Here is a 16,624-nt window from a genome sequence, read left to right as displayed (position 1 = left end):
GCACGAGTATGTACCGCGTACCTGGTGGGTGGTGTTCTCACGTGTAATAGTGGTATCCATGTCGATGATCTGGCACGTCTTGCAGAGATTACCGTCGCTTTACCGCAAACCCACGGATAACCTCATGATGCTCCACTTCTCCAGCTTCTACCCTAAACACATTAAAGAAGCCATCCCCTATGGACAAGCGCTCCGTATACACAGGATCTGCTCAGACGAGGAGGAGCGTAACAGACATCTACAGACGTTGAAAGATGCCCTCGTACGAACGGGATATGGCACTCGACTCATCGATCGACAGTTTCAACATGCCACAGCGAAAAACCGGACCGACCTCCTCAGAAGACAAACATGGGACACAACCGACAGAATACCCTTCGTCGTCCAGTACTTCCCCGGAGTGGAGAAACTACGTCATCTTCTTCACAGCCTTCAACACGTCATTGATGACGATGAACATCTTGCCAAGGTCATCCCCACACCCCCACTACTTGCCTTCAAACAACCGCGCAACCTCAAACGAACCATTGTTTGCAGCAAACTACCCAGTCTTCAGAACAGTGACCACGACACCACACAACCCTGTCATGGTAATCTCTGCAAGACGTGCCAGATCATCGACATGGATACCACTATTACACGTGAGAACACCACCCACCAGGTACGCGGTACATACTCGTGCGACTCGGCCAACGTTGTCTACCTCATACGCTGCAGGAAAGGATGTCCCGAAGCGTGGTACATTGGCGAGACCATGCAGACGCTGCGACAACGAATGAACGGACATCGCGCAACAATCACCAGGCAGGAATGTTCCCTTCCAGTCGGGGAACACTTCAGCAGCCAAGGGCATTCAGCCTCTGATCTCCGGGTAAGCGTTCTCCAAGGCGGCCTTCAGGACCCGCGACAACGCAGAATCGCCGAGCAGAAACTTATAGCCAAGTTCCGCACACATGAGTGCGGCCTCAACCGGGACCTGGGATTCATGTCACATTACATTCATCCCCCACCATCTGGCCTGCAAAATCCTACCAACTGTCCTGGCTTGAGACAATTCACACCTCTTTAACCTGGGGTTACCCCATCTCTGGATCTGTAAAGATTTAATCACCTGCTAATGCTCGCATTCCAAACATTGTCTGGCATCTTTGAATTTGTCTATATATGTGTTTCTGGAACAGACCTCTTCATTCACCTGAGGAAGGAGCAGCGCTCCGAAAGCTAGTGACATCGAAACAAACCTGTTGGACTTTAACCTGGTGTTGTAAGACTTCGTACTGTGCTCACATTTAGCAACACTGAACTCCCATCTGCCAGACCCTTGCCTACTCACTTAAACTATCTATATTCCTCTGCCGGCTTATCAGGTTATCAGACTTAAGGTTATGATAAGAACTATAAGCCTATAGTTACGATAATTACTATAAGCCTATAGTTACCCCCCTTTTGTCTACTTTTCCAACATCTTGGCCACGTACGTGCCGGCGTCCACTCCTTCGATGCCTTCAGGCATCCCCATGATCCGCAGGTTTTGTCTCCTGGAGCGGTTCTCCAGATCTTCCACCTTCTTCAGCTGCTCTTGGGCCTCCTGCATCATCCCCATTTTGGGGTAATGAGGCAGACTTGATTAGGGAATGTAAGGTGAAGGAACCCTAAGGGAGCAGTGCCCACAATATGATAGAATTTACCCTGCAGTTTGAGAGGGAGAAGCTGCAATCAGCTGTCACGGTATTACAATTAAATGAGGGTAACTGCAAAGACATGAGGGAGGAGCTGGCCAGAGTTGATTGGAAAGGCAGCTGAGCAGGGAAGACAGTGGAACAGCAATGGCAGGAGTTTTTTGGGGTTATTCAGGAGGCACACCAGAAATTTATCGAAACGAGGAGGAAACATGCTGAGGGGAGGACGAGGCACCCATGGTTGACGAGGGAAGTCAAGGACAGCATAAAAGAAAAAGCAGACAAAGTAGCGAGGAAAGCGAGCAGAGGACAACTAAAAAAGCAATAAGGGGGGGAGAAGATGAAGTATGATTGCAAGCTGGCTAATAATATAAAAGAAGATGGGAGGAGTTTTTTAAAATATACAAAAGGTAAGAGAGGCAAAAATAGACATTGAACCACTGGAAAATGTGGCTGTAGAAGTAATAATAGGAGGCAGAGGAACTGAATAGTTACTTTGCATCAATCTTCATGGTGGAAGACACCAGTGGACGCCAGAGCTCCCGTGCTAAATTGCCCTTCGCGTCCAAAAGGGTTGGGTTGGGTGGGGTTTCTGGATTATGGGGTTAGGGTGGAGGTGTGGGCTTGGATAGGGTGCTCTTTCCAAGGGCCGGTGCAGACCCGATGGGCCGAATGGCCTCCTGCTGCACTGTAAAATCTATGATTCTATGACTAAGCATGGCTTCATCAAAGGTGCGGTCATATCTGACAAATCTGTTCGAGTTCTTTGAGAAGTTACAAGGAGGTTAGACAAAGGGGAACCGGTCGACGTGATTTATTTAGATTTCCAGAAAGCCTTTGACAAGGTGCCGCATAGGGGACTGTTAAATACGTTAAGAGCCCATGGTGTTCAGGGTAAGATCCTGGCATGGATAGAGGATTGGCTGACTGGCAGAAGGCAGCGAGTGGGGATAATGGGATCTTTTTCAGGAAGGCAGCCGGTGACTAGTGTGCCTCAGGGTCCTGTGCGGGGACCACAACTTTTCACAATATACATTAACGATTTGGAAGAAGGAACTGAAGGCACTGTTGCTAAGTTTGCAGACGATACAAAGATATATAGAGGGATAGATAGTATTGAGGAAGCAGGGGGGCTGCAGAAGAACTTGAACAGGCTAGGAGAGTGGGCAAAGAAGTGGCAGATGGAATACAATGTGGAAAAGTATGAGGTTATGCATTTGGAAGGAGGAATGGAGGCGTAGACTATTTTCTAAATGGGGAAATGCTTAGGAAATCAGAAGCACAAAGGGACTTGGGGATTCTCTTAAGGTTAATGTGCAGGTATAGTAGGCAGTTAGGAAGGCAAATGCAATGTTAGCATTCATGTCGAGAGAACTAGAATACAAGAGCAGGGATGTACTTCTGAGACTGTATTTGGCTCTGGTCATTTGGAGTATTGCGAGCAATTTTCTGCCCCGTATCTAAGGAAGGATGTGCTGGCCGTGGAAAGGGTCCAGAGGAGGTTCACAAGAATGATCTCTGGAATGAAGAGCTTGTCGCATGAGGAACGGTTGAGAACTCTAGATCTGTACTCGTTGAGAGTTTTTAGAAGGATGAGGGGGGATCTTATTCAAACTTGCAGGATGCTGCAAGGCCTGGATAGAGTGGATCTGGAGAGGATGTTTCCACTAGTAGAAAAAACTAGAACCAGAGGACACAATCTCAGACTAAAGGGACGATCCTTCAAAACCGAGATGAGGAGGAAGTTTGTCAGCTAGAGGGTGGTGAATCTGTGGCACTCTTAGCTGCAGAAGGCTGTGGAGACCAAATCACCGAGTGTCTTTAAGACTGAGCTAGATAGGTTCTTGATTAATAAGGAAATCCGGGTGCAGCAAGGTGGCACAGTGGTTAGCACTGCTGTCTCATGGCATTGAGGTCCCAGGTTCATCCCGGCTCTGGTTCACTGTCCGTGTGGAGTTTGCACATTCTCCCCGTGTGTTGTGTGGGTTTTGCCCCCACAACACAAAGATGTGCAGGGTAGGTGCATTGGCCACGCTAAATTGTCCCTTAATTGGAAAAAATAAATTGGGTACTCTAAAATTTATATTAAAAAAAATAAGGGGATCAGGGGTTAAGGGGAAAAGGCAAGAGAATGGGGATGAGAAAAATATCAGCCATGATTGGATGGCGGAGCAGACTCGATGGGCCGAGTGGCCTAATTCCGCTCCTATGCCTTCTGGTCTTATGGTCACCAACGAGGTGAGCTGCTCCTCGTGCTCCCCCACTGTCTCCTTCACTCTGAACCGTCTGGCCCTGGGACTCCAGCCTCTGCTCCACGAGGTCAATCCCCGCTTTCAGCGGTTCTACCACCCTGGCTAGGTCCTCATGGGCTTCCCTCCTCTGCTGGCTGAACCTCTCGTTCAAGAAGTCCACCAGTTGCTCCGTCGACCACTGGGAGGGCAGGACAGGCCCTTTACGTTGCGCCATCTTGACCTGTGGCACTAGAAGATTCTCCTGCTCCAACAGCTCCCTTCTTTTCAACCCACTTCTGGGCTGTGGATCCATTCATCAACCACACCAGTGGAGTCTCACTTTCTCCAATCACTCCAGCACCCTTTTTCATCCAAATCTCCACCCTTCGAGTGGGTAAAATGTCCAAAGAATCCGCCTTGAGCTGGAGCTGCCAAATGTGCGACCAGACCACTAACTCCGTGGCTGCCACTAGACGTCAGATTCAGCCATTTAAAAAATCTCTACCCAGTTTATAAAATTTGTGAAATAGCCATGAGGATATTGAGATGTATTTTCAAAAAATAATATACAGTGTGAGTCCAGTCCCCTTACAGATGGAAACCCATCCTTGGAGATGGCACAGATATGTGGTTGGTAGGTCATATTGGGGTGAGACCCAGGGTAATGCTCTGTGGATTTAGGGTATGTCTCTGGGGACCCAGGTTTGAATCCCGTCATGGCACATGGTGGAAATTGAATTAAATGAAAGTATGAAATTGGATGGTGAATAAGGAACCATTGTTAATTGCCATAACATCCATTGAGTTCACTAATGCTATTTGGGTAAAAATCTGCCATTCACACCTTGTCTGGCTGACATGTGACTCCAGATCCGCAGCAACCTGGTTGACTCTTAAATGCCTTCTGAAATGGTGGAGCAAGCCCCTTAGTTGTATCCCAACTGCTAAAAGGTTATGAATCGGGTCAGGCATAGGTGTAGGCACCAGAAACAACAATGGAAAACTCCACCTTGTCGACCCTACAAAGTCAAATTTTAAAATAAATCTTTCACCATGGTTGTGAACACTTTAGTTCAGCTTTAGACAGTTTCAAGGGAGGGGGATGGTGGAGGTTGATGGTTTGGGAGATTCTGACTGGTTGCAGATATATACAACTTCTGTACTTTGTCTTCTCCCACATCTCAACTCCGCCCACCTACCCCCTCATCACATTGAAGCCCCAATCTTTTGTAGACGCAGACCGACCGGGTGTCGGGTTCCCTTCCCTGGAGGACATTTCTGAACCAGTTGGGTTTTTGCAACAATCCAGCAGCTTTCATGGTCACTTTTTCCTCATGCTGGCCCCACAAATTATCCGATTCATTCAGCTCAATTTCACAACCTACCTTTGTGTTTTTGTGGGTTCTCTCTCACTCCCTTTTTTCTGTTTTAAATCAATTGTACAGAGTATCAGAAGGGGAGAATTTGCAGCCAGGATCCTGAAACCACACATCACATCAGGATCTGACAGAGTATCTCGACCTGAGGATCACCAGCCTTTGAAAATGGACAGAAAAAGCTCTGATGACACTGGGGTGAAACTGTGGAAATGTGGGGATTGTGGGATGGGATTCAATTACCTGTCAGTACTGGAAACTCATCGCCGAAGTCACACAGGGGAGAGACCGTTCACCTGCGCAGCTTGTGGAAAGGGATTCACGCAGTCATCCCACCTGGTGAGACACCAGCGACTTCACACTGGGGAGAGACCTTTCACTTGCTCCGAGTGCAATATGGGATTCACCCAGTCATCCCACCTGGTGGCACACCAGCGAGTTCACACTGGGGAGAGACCGTTCACCTGCTCCGAATGCAATATGGGATTCACCCAGTCAACCCACCTGGTGACACACCAGCGAATCCACACTGGAGAGAGACCATTCACCTGCTCCGAGTGTGGGAAGGGATTCACTCGGTCATTTCATCTTCTGACGCACGAGCGAGTTCACGCTGGAGACAGACCATTCACCTGCTCGGAGTGCGGGAAGGCATTCATTACATCATCAGCCCTGCTGTCACACCAGCGAGTTCACACTGAAGATAACCCATTCACCTGCTCAAAATGTGGGAAGGAATTTGCTAACCCCTCTAATCTGATGAATCACCAGCGAGTTCACACTGATGAGAGACCTTTTAAATGCCCAGACTGTGGGAAGTGTTTTAAAAGGTACAGTTGTCTGATATCCCATCAACGTGGTCACGCTGATGGGAAACCTTTTAAATGCCCAGACTGTGGGAAGTGCTTTAAAAGTTCTGAGGAACTGATGTCCCATCAATGTGTTCACACTGATGAGAAACCTTTTCAATGGCCAGACTGTGGGAAATACTTCAAAAGTTCTGAGGAACTAATGTCCCATCAATGTGTTCACACTGACGAGAAACCTTTTCAATGCCCAGATTGCGGGAAGTGCTTTAAAAGTTCTGAGGAACTGATGGCCCATCAATGTGATCACACTGACGAGAAACCTTTTCAATGCCCAGATTGCGGGAAGTGCTTTAAAAGTTCTGAGGAACTGACGGCCCATCACTGTGTTGACACTGATGACAAACCTTTTCAATGTCCAGCCTGTGGGAACTGCTTTAAAGGTTTGAGGGAACTGATGTCCCATCAACGTGTTCACACTGATGAGAGACCTTTTCAATGCCCAGACTGGGAACTGCTTTAAAAGTTCCAGGGAACTGATGTCCCATCAACGTGTTCACACTGATGAGACTGTTCAGGTGCTCTCACTGTACACCAGCCACCATCTGCTCTTACTGGACACCAGCAACTTCACACTGGGGAGAGAGACAATTCACCTATTCCCACTGTGGGAAGGGATTCACTCAGTTACTCAACCTGCTGAGACACAGCAAGTTCACAAGTTAGTACAGTGATTGGATTTTGCTGTTAATCAGATCCAGGACTGAACTATTTTATTAGGGTCTGTTTCTGTTAATGTTAATAATCTCCAGCCAAGTTTTGGACGTTACTATTCTGGGTAGAAATCAAATAAATCTGCTTAGTTTGATTCTTGAACAATCTCATCTTATTGTGGGGGGCTGGGATTACCCAGTTTCACGGGAACAAAGGAATAGACCCTCAGAAGTAGGAGCAAACTAGGCCATTTGGCAGCAGGGTGGCACAATGGTTATCACTACTGCCTCACCGTACCAGGGACCTAGATTCAATTCCAGCCTTGGGTTACTGTCTGTGTGGTGTTAGCGCCTTCTCCCCATGTCTGTGTGGGTTTCCACCGAGTGCTCCGGTTTCCTCCTACAGTCCAAAGATGTGCAGGTTAGATTGATTGGTCTTTCTAACTGCCCTTTAGAGTTCAAAGATGTGCAGGTTAGATGGGGTTACAGAGTTAAGAGGATAGGGTGGGGTAGTGGGACTAGGTTCTTTTCAGAGGGTCAGTGCAGATTTGATGGGCTGAATGGCCTCCCTCTGCACGGTAGGAATTCTATGGTTCTACATTATAATAATGTGACTTCATTGTGACCTCTGCTGATCGGGAAAGTTACCATATGAATGCAAAACTGTCTCTAATTATCTTCACTCCCAGTCCTCTGCTAACTGACCTTCGTCAGTGGGAACAACTTCTCCCTATCTGGTCTTATTGAACCGCCCATCCCCACAGTCATAATTTTGAACAGCTTTATGAAATCTACGTTTATCCTTCTGTGCTGTGAAGAGAACAATGCTGGTCTCTACAATCTCCATATGAGTTTCCTCAGCCCTAGACATGATGCAAAGATTGAGATGAGATTTTGGAAAATATTGTCAGTTGGCAGGTGGGGAAAATGGAGAAGGAACCAAACCAGAAAACCCAGTGTCCAGCTTTGTGAAATGTTAAGAAACCACAGAAAGATTTAAAGGATTTATATTTACACGGGTAAAGATTAGAAATAGTTTTAGGTGGGTTTAGTTTAATCTTTCTTTGCTTGGAAGGGAACTGTAATTAGATTTCACATTGAACAAAATATGTTTGTGTGAGGGCTAGTTTTCATTTGCAGTTAAGATTTTAGTCTGATGGAGACAGCTGAGATGGGAAATTAGACAATTGCTCAGCAACAAGAGAAGCCCTGAGGGTGGGGCAGGAAGCTTTCTTTGTGGAAGAATCTGAAAGAAAAACAGAAAATGCTGGAAAACCTCAGCAGGTCTAACAGCATCGTGGAGAGAGAATGGAGATTACATTTTCGAGTCTGGATGACTCTTCAAAGCTTTCTTTGTTTTAGCACAAAGTTAGCAGTTGAAGCAGGCCATGAAGCTGTACACGAGTATCACTGAGCTCTGCACAGGAAAGCTAAAGGGGGCCCAGCTCTCTTAGCTTTGCTGTAAGAAAAACTCTACAATGGGGTACTGGTCAGACAGCCAGTGCTCGTGATCTACAGAAAAACTGGTCAGGAAGTTAGAGAAATGAAGAAACGTTTCCACTATGGCGAGCTAAAGGAATGAAGGAGAAACTGGGACAGAACCAGATAAAATTGTGAAGAAATAGGTTGGTGAGACTAGTAGAGAAACAACCTTACGTTTGAGAAATATTTTATTCCTGTCTGTGAACAAATTGTGAAGAATTGACTGGAGATCCAAAGCGGCTTAACAGTGAAAGCCCGTCAAGGCAGTGGAAACCACAATGAGCTGATCCAAAATCTTGGCATGGAGTTCATGCTGAAAGTGGAGCAGAAGCTCTGGGCAGATGGTTCGTTTGGAAAATGTGGGCTAGATTTTGAAATGCAAATTGCTAGGAGGGAAGATTTGGAAAACATTTTTTGGAAGTGTGTTTAGAAACTTAAGTGACGATCATCTGGGGCTCATGAGATGGTTGTAGCTTCAGATGTACTTTTTCATCCAATTTAATCTTAAAACCTACGTGTAATTAATCCAATGGAGGAGTGGAGGGATATTGCATTATGATCCATTTCTTCATATTTAATAAATGTTCTTGTTGTTAAAACTAACTAGTAGTACTGTGACTCTGTTCCTCCATGTTTAATTGAAAACAAAGTTACAATCTTTTGAGCCATGGTTCCATTCTGGGATCTTCCCGTTCAGTTATAACATCAACAGGGATTGTAACAAAAGTGGGGGCTCATCCACCCGGGCGTCAAAACGCGGAGACAGTATTATAATCTTTATTATTGTCACAAGTAGGCTTACATTAACACTGCAATGAAGTTACTGTGGAAAATATTGGATGCTGATTGGTAACAATTTGGTGGGAAATTTTGATTAATGGAAAGCAAGTTACTGGATGTTAAATAGCAAAACCTGATCTGGGATTTATAGGTAATTGATGGGAGATTCTTAAAGAATCAGTGGGGTACTGAGATACTGGATAAAATAAATCTTGTTACTGTGAGATGTATTGTACAGGTTAGAATCCAAAATTGGTGTTGAAAATTGCTAAAACTCTTAAGGATAGAAGAGGTAACTGGCTGGTTTGTCGAAAGTAATCAAAAATCAGTTAACTGAATTGGCAGATGAATTGGAATTAGGATTACCTGCAGGGATAAGGAAAGACGAGATTATTGAAAGTCGAGCGGAACATTTGAAAGTGCAAGGGTTCCCTGATAAACAAAATATTTTAAACAGGAGATGGAATTAGCTAAAATTCCATTACAAAGTGAAATAGAAATGAAGAATTTAGAAATGCAGGAAAAATAGAGGGAAAGAAATGAATAACTTTTCAAAGGGAAAGAGAAGACGAAGAGTTTTTGAAGGGGAATTTGAAATGCACAAGTTAACAATGACAGAAAGAGAAAAGGATCATGAGAGCATTTCAAATGAACAATAATCTTTATTGTCACAAGTAGGCTTACATTAACACTGCAATGAAGTTACTGTGAAAAGACCCGATGCAGCAAGTTGTGGCAGGGGCACCAGAGCTGGGTGAGGAAGGAAGTTGTTCTATCCAAGACTAATGGGGAAATGTTTAAATATATGCAAGCGCTTGGAAAAGTATGTGGAAGTATTCTTTATTTCTTTTGAAAAGGCAGCTAAACAGATTAAATACCATACGAAATTCGGACATTACTTTTACAAATTAAACTCGTAGATTGAGCGAGTGAGGTTTATGCAGCAGGCTGTTTTCTTGTGTTTCAAAATTTCTGCCTGCATGCCTCAGGAACCAACTTCTATGCACTAAGGAAAGCTTTCTTTACTACATCATAATCTACAAATACCGTTTCCAAATACATTGAATTCGAGAGAGTAAAGCGAAATTTTGACCATTGGATACGGCGATAAAGGTAGAGTAAACATATGAAGCTTTTGGAATGGTGATTCTTTTCGAAGATTTAAAGATTCACTTCCTTGTGTCATTAGGACTGTTGATGGAGAAAACACAGCTGGACAGGCAGCAGAGCGAGCTGATGATTACTCATAGAACCAAACCTTTTTCGCAATTTTAAATTAGAGAAGGATAGGAGAAAATAAAACAAATAATCAAGAAAGAGATGAAGCTGTGAGGTAACAGTGCTAACCACTGTGCCACTAATCTGTTGATCCTACCAGGATTAGTCTTGCACTGCCAGCTTTGTCAGCTTTGAAGCAGTGCAGAGCTCACCAGGCATTCAAGCTACTGATGGTAGCTGGCTGTTAAATTACGTAAGCAGTGTGTGCCAGATCAGCATATTCTTTACCCCGAGCTAGGAATTTTGCTTAACCTTCCGAACATATAAACCATATAGTTTTCAAGACCATAAGACACGGAGCAGAATTAGGCTATTCGGCCCATCGGGTCTGCTCCACCATTCAATCATGGCTGATATTTTCCTTCTCCCCATAACCCCTGATTCCCTTGTTAAGTGAAATTTACACTAGGTTATTCATTTATTCATTAAGAATATCTCTATTTTATTATATTTAATAGCTTATTATTACTGCAGTAGTGTGGACTGCTGAGTCATTCTATACTAGCTTACGCACCACGGCAATCTAATTCTGCAATGACCTGATAAGTACGGTTACGGGCGAGTCATTCTCTAACTGACCTACTGACCTCTGCAATGATCCGATTAATTGCTAATTCATTCTGTTTCTGACAAACGGACCGTTAACTATTGAGACACCTGTTATCCTTGTAATTGTGGACAAGGAGTTGTGCACGATAGTTAACGGATGGTCTCCGGAAGGTGATTGGAAGCTAATTGTTGCTATGGGGACCTAATTGGTCGTGTATGTAACCCCCCAAGCTAATGAGGAACTAACCAAGTGTGTAAATGTATAAAAGAGGCTAACTGCCGTTGTACAATTGAGAAGGTGACCACGAGCACCGCGGAGTGCCTGGCTTTCTCATAAAAGCTTTTGCCAATAAATTGACTTGACTCAACTCTTTGGTGTGAATAAGTTATTTACCACTTCACCCTTATTAATTAAGAGCCTATCTGTTACATCCCCTACAGGGCCAAAACATGTATAGCATCCAATTCCCCATCTACACCTCAAGAGTATGAGCTACTCGGGTGACTAGGGTTGGAACTGACTCCGAATTGGAGGAACTCCCCACAGGATATAAACCCTGACCTGGGAGCAGTTCAGGGATGGAGCCGCTGCAGGGAGTGGAGAGGAGTGATTTTTGTAACTAGTGTGGAATAAGGAGAGTTGTACCCTGTCAGTCTGGTCTCTCGTGGAGTCTTTGCCTCCATCTACAACACTGGCAACAAGGATTAAGTGTAGCTGCCGCAAGTGCAGCGAACTCAGACCATTTTTCAGCTACCTCGGGAGACCACTCTCCAGCCGGCAGGCGTGGCATATATAGGTAAACTCGAGTCTTTTGACATGAACTTGGGTCGATTGGGCCCAGCTCGTCGAAAGACTTCAACTTTTTTTCCCCACGTTTGCCATCACCAGTGATTTTTTTAAAAAAAATAATTTTTATTAAAGGTTTTCATAAACTATCAATAACAAAATGAAAAAGGAACCCAACAGGGTTAAGTACAAGACACAGTCCAGACAAGCAACCCTCCATACCCCCCTCCCCCCTGTACATAAATAATAAATTAAAATTAACACCCCGATTTAATACAAGTATATACACCCCCTCAGACCCTCCAGTGCAAATAACAAAAACAAAAAATAAAGTAACTTCTCTCTTTTCTCCCCCCTACCCCCACCCCCCCCCCCCCCCCCTCGAGTTGCTGCTGCCATTGACCAAAGTCTACCGCTCTGCCAGGAAGTCTAAGAACGGTTGCCACCACCTAAAGAACCCTTGTACCGACCCTCTCAAGGCGAATTTCACCCTCTCTAACTTAATAAACCCCGCCATATCGTTGAACCAGGATTCCACGCTTGGAGGGCTTCGCACTCTTCCACTGAAGAAGAATCCTTCGCCGGGCTACCAGGGACGTAAAGGCCAGAATTCCGGCCTCTTTCGCCTCCTGCACTCCCGGCTCCTCTGCCACCCCAAATATTGCGAGCCTCCAGCCCCGCTTGACCCTAATCCTACCACCCTCGACACCGTACTCGCTATGCCCTTCCAAAATTCTTCCAGCGCTGTGCATGCCTAGAACATATGGGTGTGATTTGCTGGGCTCCCTGAGCACCTAACACACTTGTCCTCACCTCCAAAAAACCAGCTCATCCTTGTCCCGGTCATGTGTGCCCTGTGCTGCACCTTAAACTGTATGAGGCTGAGCCTCGCGCACGATGAGGAAGAGTTCACCCTCCCCTGGGCATCTGCCCACGTCCCTTCCACAATTTCCTCTCCCAACTCCTCCTCCCACTTACCTTTTACCTCCACCACCGAGGCCGCCTCCTCCTGCATCATAGAAGTAAGAATCATAGTTTACAGCATGGAAACATGCCCTTCGGCCCAACCAGTCCATGCCGCCCAGTTTTTACCGTTAAGCTAGTCCCAGTTGCCCGCACTTGGCCCATAACCCTCTATACCCATCTTACCCATGTAACTATCTAAAATGCTTTTTAAAAGACACAATTGTACCCGCCTCTACTACTACCTCTGGCAGCACATTCCAGACACTCGCTACCCTCTGAGTGAAGAAATTGCCCCTCTGGGCCCTTCTGAATCTCTCCCCTCTCACCTTAAACCTATGCCCTCTAGTTTTAGACTCTCCTACCTTTGGGAAAAGATGTTGACTATCTACTTTATCTATGCCCCTCATTATTTTATAGACCTCTATAAGATCACCCCTAAGCCTCCTATGCTCCAGGGAAAAAAGTCCCAGTCTATCCAGCCTCTCCTTATAACTCGAACCATCAAGTCCCGGTAACCATCAAGTTCCTAGTAAATCTTTTCTGCACTCTTTCTAGTTTAATAATATCCTTTCTATAATAGGGTGACCAGAACTGCACACAGTATTCCAAGTGTGGCCGTACCAATGTCTTGTACAACTTCAACAAGACGTCCCAACTCCTGTATTCAATGTTCTGACCAATGAAACCAAGCATGTCGAATGCCTTCTTCACCACCCTGTCCACCTGCGACTCCACCTTCAAGGAGCTATGAACCTGTACTCCTAGATCTCTTTGTTCTATAACTCTCCCCAACGCCATACCATTAACTGAGTAGGTCCTGGCCTGATTCGATCTGCCAAAATGCATCACCTCATATTTATCTAAATTAAACTCCATCTGCCATTCGCGGCCCACTGGCCTAATTGATCAAGATCCCGTTGCAATCCTAGATAACCTTCTTCACTATCCACTGTGCCACCAATCTTGGTGTCATCTGCAAACTTACTAACCATGCCTCCTAAATTCTCATCCAAATCATTAATATAAATCACAAATAACAATGGACCCAGCACCGATCCCTGAGGCACACCACTGGTCACAGGCCTCCAGTTTGAAAAACAACCCTCTACAACCACCCTCTGTCTTCTGTCGTCCAGCCAATTTTGAATCCAATTGGCAACCTCACCCTGGATCCCGTGAGCTTTAACCTGCAACAACCTACCATGCGGTACCTTGTCAAAGGCTTTGCTAAAGTCCTGTAGACAACGTCTACTGCACTGCCCTCATCTACCTTCTTGGTCACCCCCTCAAAAAACTCAATCAAATTTGTGAGACATGATTTTCCACGCACAAAGCCATGCTGACTGCCCCGAATCAGTCCTTGCCTCTCTAAATGCTTGTAGATCCTGTCTCTCAGAATACCTTCTAGCAACTTACCTACTACAGACGTTAGGCTCACCGGTCTGTAGTTCCCAGGCTTTTCCCTGCTGCCCTTCTTAAACAAGGGCACAACATTCGCCACTCTCCAATCTTCAGGCACCTCACCTGTGGCTGCCGATGATTCAAATATCTCTGTTAGGGGACCCGCAATTTCCTCCCTAGCCTCCCTCAACATCCTGGGATACATTTCATCAGGTCCCGGGGATTTATCTACCTTGATGCGCTTTAAGACTTCCAGCACCTCCTCCTCTGTAATGTGCACACTTCTCAAGACATCACTATTTATTTCCCTTAGTTTCCTAACATCCATGCCTTTCTCCACCGTGAATACCGATGAGAAATATTCATTCAGGATCTCACCCAACTCTTGTGGCTCTGCACATAGATGTCCTTGTTGATCCTTAAGAGGCCCTATTCTGTCCCTAGTTACTCTTTTTCCCTTTATGTATCTGTAGAAGCTCTTTGGATTCTCCTTTGCATTATTTGCCAAAGCAATTTCATGTCCCCTTTTTGCCCTCCTGATTTCCCTCTTAACTCTATTTCGACAATCTCTGTACTCTTCAAGGGATCCACTTGATCCCAGTTGTTTATGTACGTCATATGCCTCCTTCTTCCTTTTGACCAGAGTCTCAATATCTCGAGTCATCCAGGGTTCCCTACTTCTACCAGCCTTGCCCTTCACTCTAAAGGGAATGTGCTTACCCTGAACCCTGGTTATCACATTTTTAAAAGCCTCCCATTTACCAGCCGTCCCTTTGCCTGCCAACAGTCTCCCCCAATCTACCTCTGAAAGTTCTTGTCTGATACCATCAAAATTGGCCTTGCCCCAATTAAGAATTTTAACTCTTGGGCCAGACCTATCATTCTCCATAGCTATAGAACATAGAACAATACAGCGCAGTACAGGCCCTTCGGCCCACGATGTTGCACCGAAACAAAAGCCATCTAACCTACACTATGCCATTATCATCCATATGTTTATCCAATAAACTTTTAAATGCCCTCAATGTTGGCGAGTTCACTACTGTAGCAGGTAGGGCATTCCACGGCCTCACTACTCTTTGCGTAAAGAACCTACCTCTGACCTCTGTCCTATATCTATTACCCCTCAGTTTAAAGTTATGTCCCCTCGTGCCAGCCATATCCATCCGCGGGAGAAGGCTCTCACTGTCCACCCTATCCAACCCCCTGATCATTTTGTATGCCTCTATTAAGTCTCCTCTTAACCTTCTTCTCTCCAACGAAAACAACCTCAAGTCCATCAGCCTTTCCTCATAAGATTTTCCCTCCATACCAGGCAACATCCTGGTAAATCTCCTCTGCACCCGCTCCAAAGCCTCCACGTCCTTCCTATAATGCGGTGACCAGAACTGTACGCAATACTTCAAATGCGGCCGTACCAGAGTTCTGTACAGCTGCAACATGACCTCCCGACTCTGGAACTCAATCCCTCTACCAATAAAGGCCAACACTCCATAGGCCTTCTTCACAACCCTATCAACCTGGGTGGCAACTTTCAGGGATCTATGTACATGGACACCTAGATCCCTCTGCTCATCCACACTTTCAAGAACTTTACCATTAGCCAAATATTCCGCATTCCTGTTATTCCTTCCAAAGTGAATCACCTCACACTTCTCTACATTAAACTCCATTTGCCACCTCTCAGCCCAGCTCTGCAGCTTATCTATATCCCTCTGTAACCTGCTACATCCTTCCACACTATCGACAACACCACCGACTTTAGTATCGTCTGCAAATTTACTCACCCACCCTTCTGCGCCTTCCTCTAGGTCATTGATAAAAATGACAAACAGCAACGGCCCCAGAACAGATCCTTGTGGTACTCCACTTGTGACTGTACTCCATTCTGAACATTTCCCATCAACCACTACCCTCTGTCTTCTTTCAGCTAGCCAATTTCTGATCCACATCTCTAAATCACCCTCAATCCCCAGCCTCCGTATTTTCTGCAATAGCCTACCGTGGGGAACCTTATCAAACGCTTTGCTGAAATCCATATACACCACGTCAACTGCTCTACCCTCGTCTACCTGTTCAGTCACCTTCTCAAAGAACTCAACAAGGTTTGTGAGGCATGACCTACCCTTCACAAAGCCATGCTGACTATCCCTGATCATATTATTCCTATCTAGATGATTATAAATCTTGTCTCTTATAATCCCCTCCAAGACTTTACCCACTACAGACGTGAGGCTCACCGGTCTATAGTTGCCGGGGTTGTCTCTGCTCCCCTTTTTGAACAAAGGGACCACATTTGCTGTCCTCCAGTCCTCTGGCACTATTCCTGTAGCCAATGCGGACGCAAACGAGAATCCAGGTTGGTATGCCTATCTTAAAACTAATGGAGTTATGGTCACTTGTCCCAAAGTGATCCCTCACTAACACTTCTGTCACTTGCCCTTCCTTATTTCCCAAGACGAGGTCAAGTTTTGCCCCCTCTCTAGTCGGTCCATCCACATACTGAATGAGAAATTCCTCCTGAATACACTCAACAAATTTCCCTCCATCCAAGCCCTTAATGCTATGGCTGTCCC

General features: G+C 45.5%; 1 protein-coding gene across 4 annotated transcripts in view; it reads left to right on the top strand.

Annotated features, from left to right (window-relative positions):
• Positions 1-11,262, top strand: part of LOC140420824 (uncharacterized) — a 136,215-nt gene extending 124,953 nt beyond the window's left edge. For all 4 annotated transcript variants that reach the window (XM_072504884.1, XM_072504881.1, XM_072504883.1 and 1 more), the window contains one exon: positions 5,356-11,262. In XM_072504884.1, coding sequence (XP_072360985.1) covers positions 5,455-6,615 — 1,161 coding nt within the window. In that variant the 5' untranslated portion in view covers positions 5,356-5,454 and the 3' untranslated portion in view covers positions 6,616-11,262. The remainder of the gene's footprint in view (positions 1-5,355) is intronic.
• Positions 11,263-16,624: the final 5,362 nt, after the last annotated feature.

The sequence above is a fragment of the Scyliorhinus torazame genome, chromosome 5, assembly GCF_047496885.1.
Source record: "Scyliorhinus torazame isolate Kashiwa2021f chromosome 5, sScyTor2.1, whole genome shotgun sequence".
Classification (NCBI taxonomy): Eukaryota; Metazoa; Chordata; class Chondrichthyes; order Carcharhiniformes; family Scyliorhinidae; genus Scyliorhinus; species Scyliorhinus torazame.
Note: the sequence above shows the minus strand (reverse complement) of the source record. Positions and strands in the feature narration are given on the sequence as shown.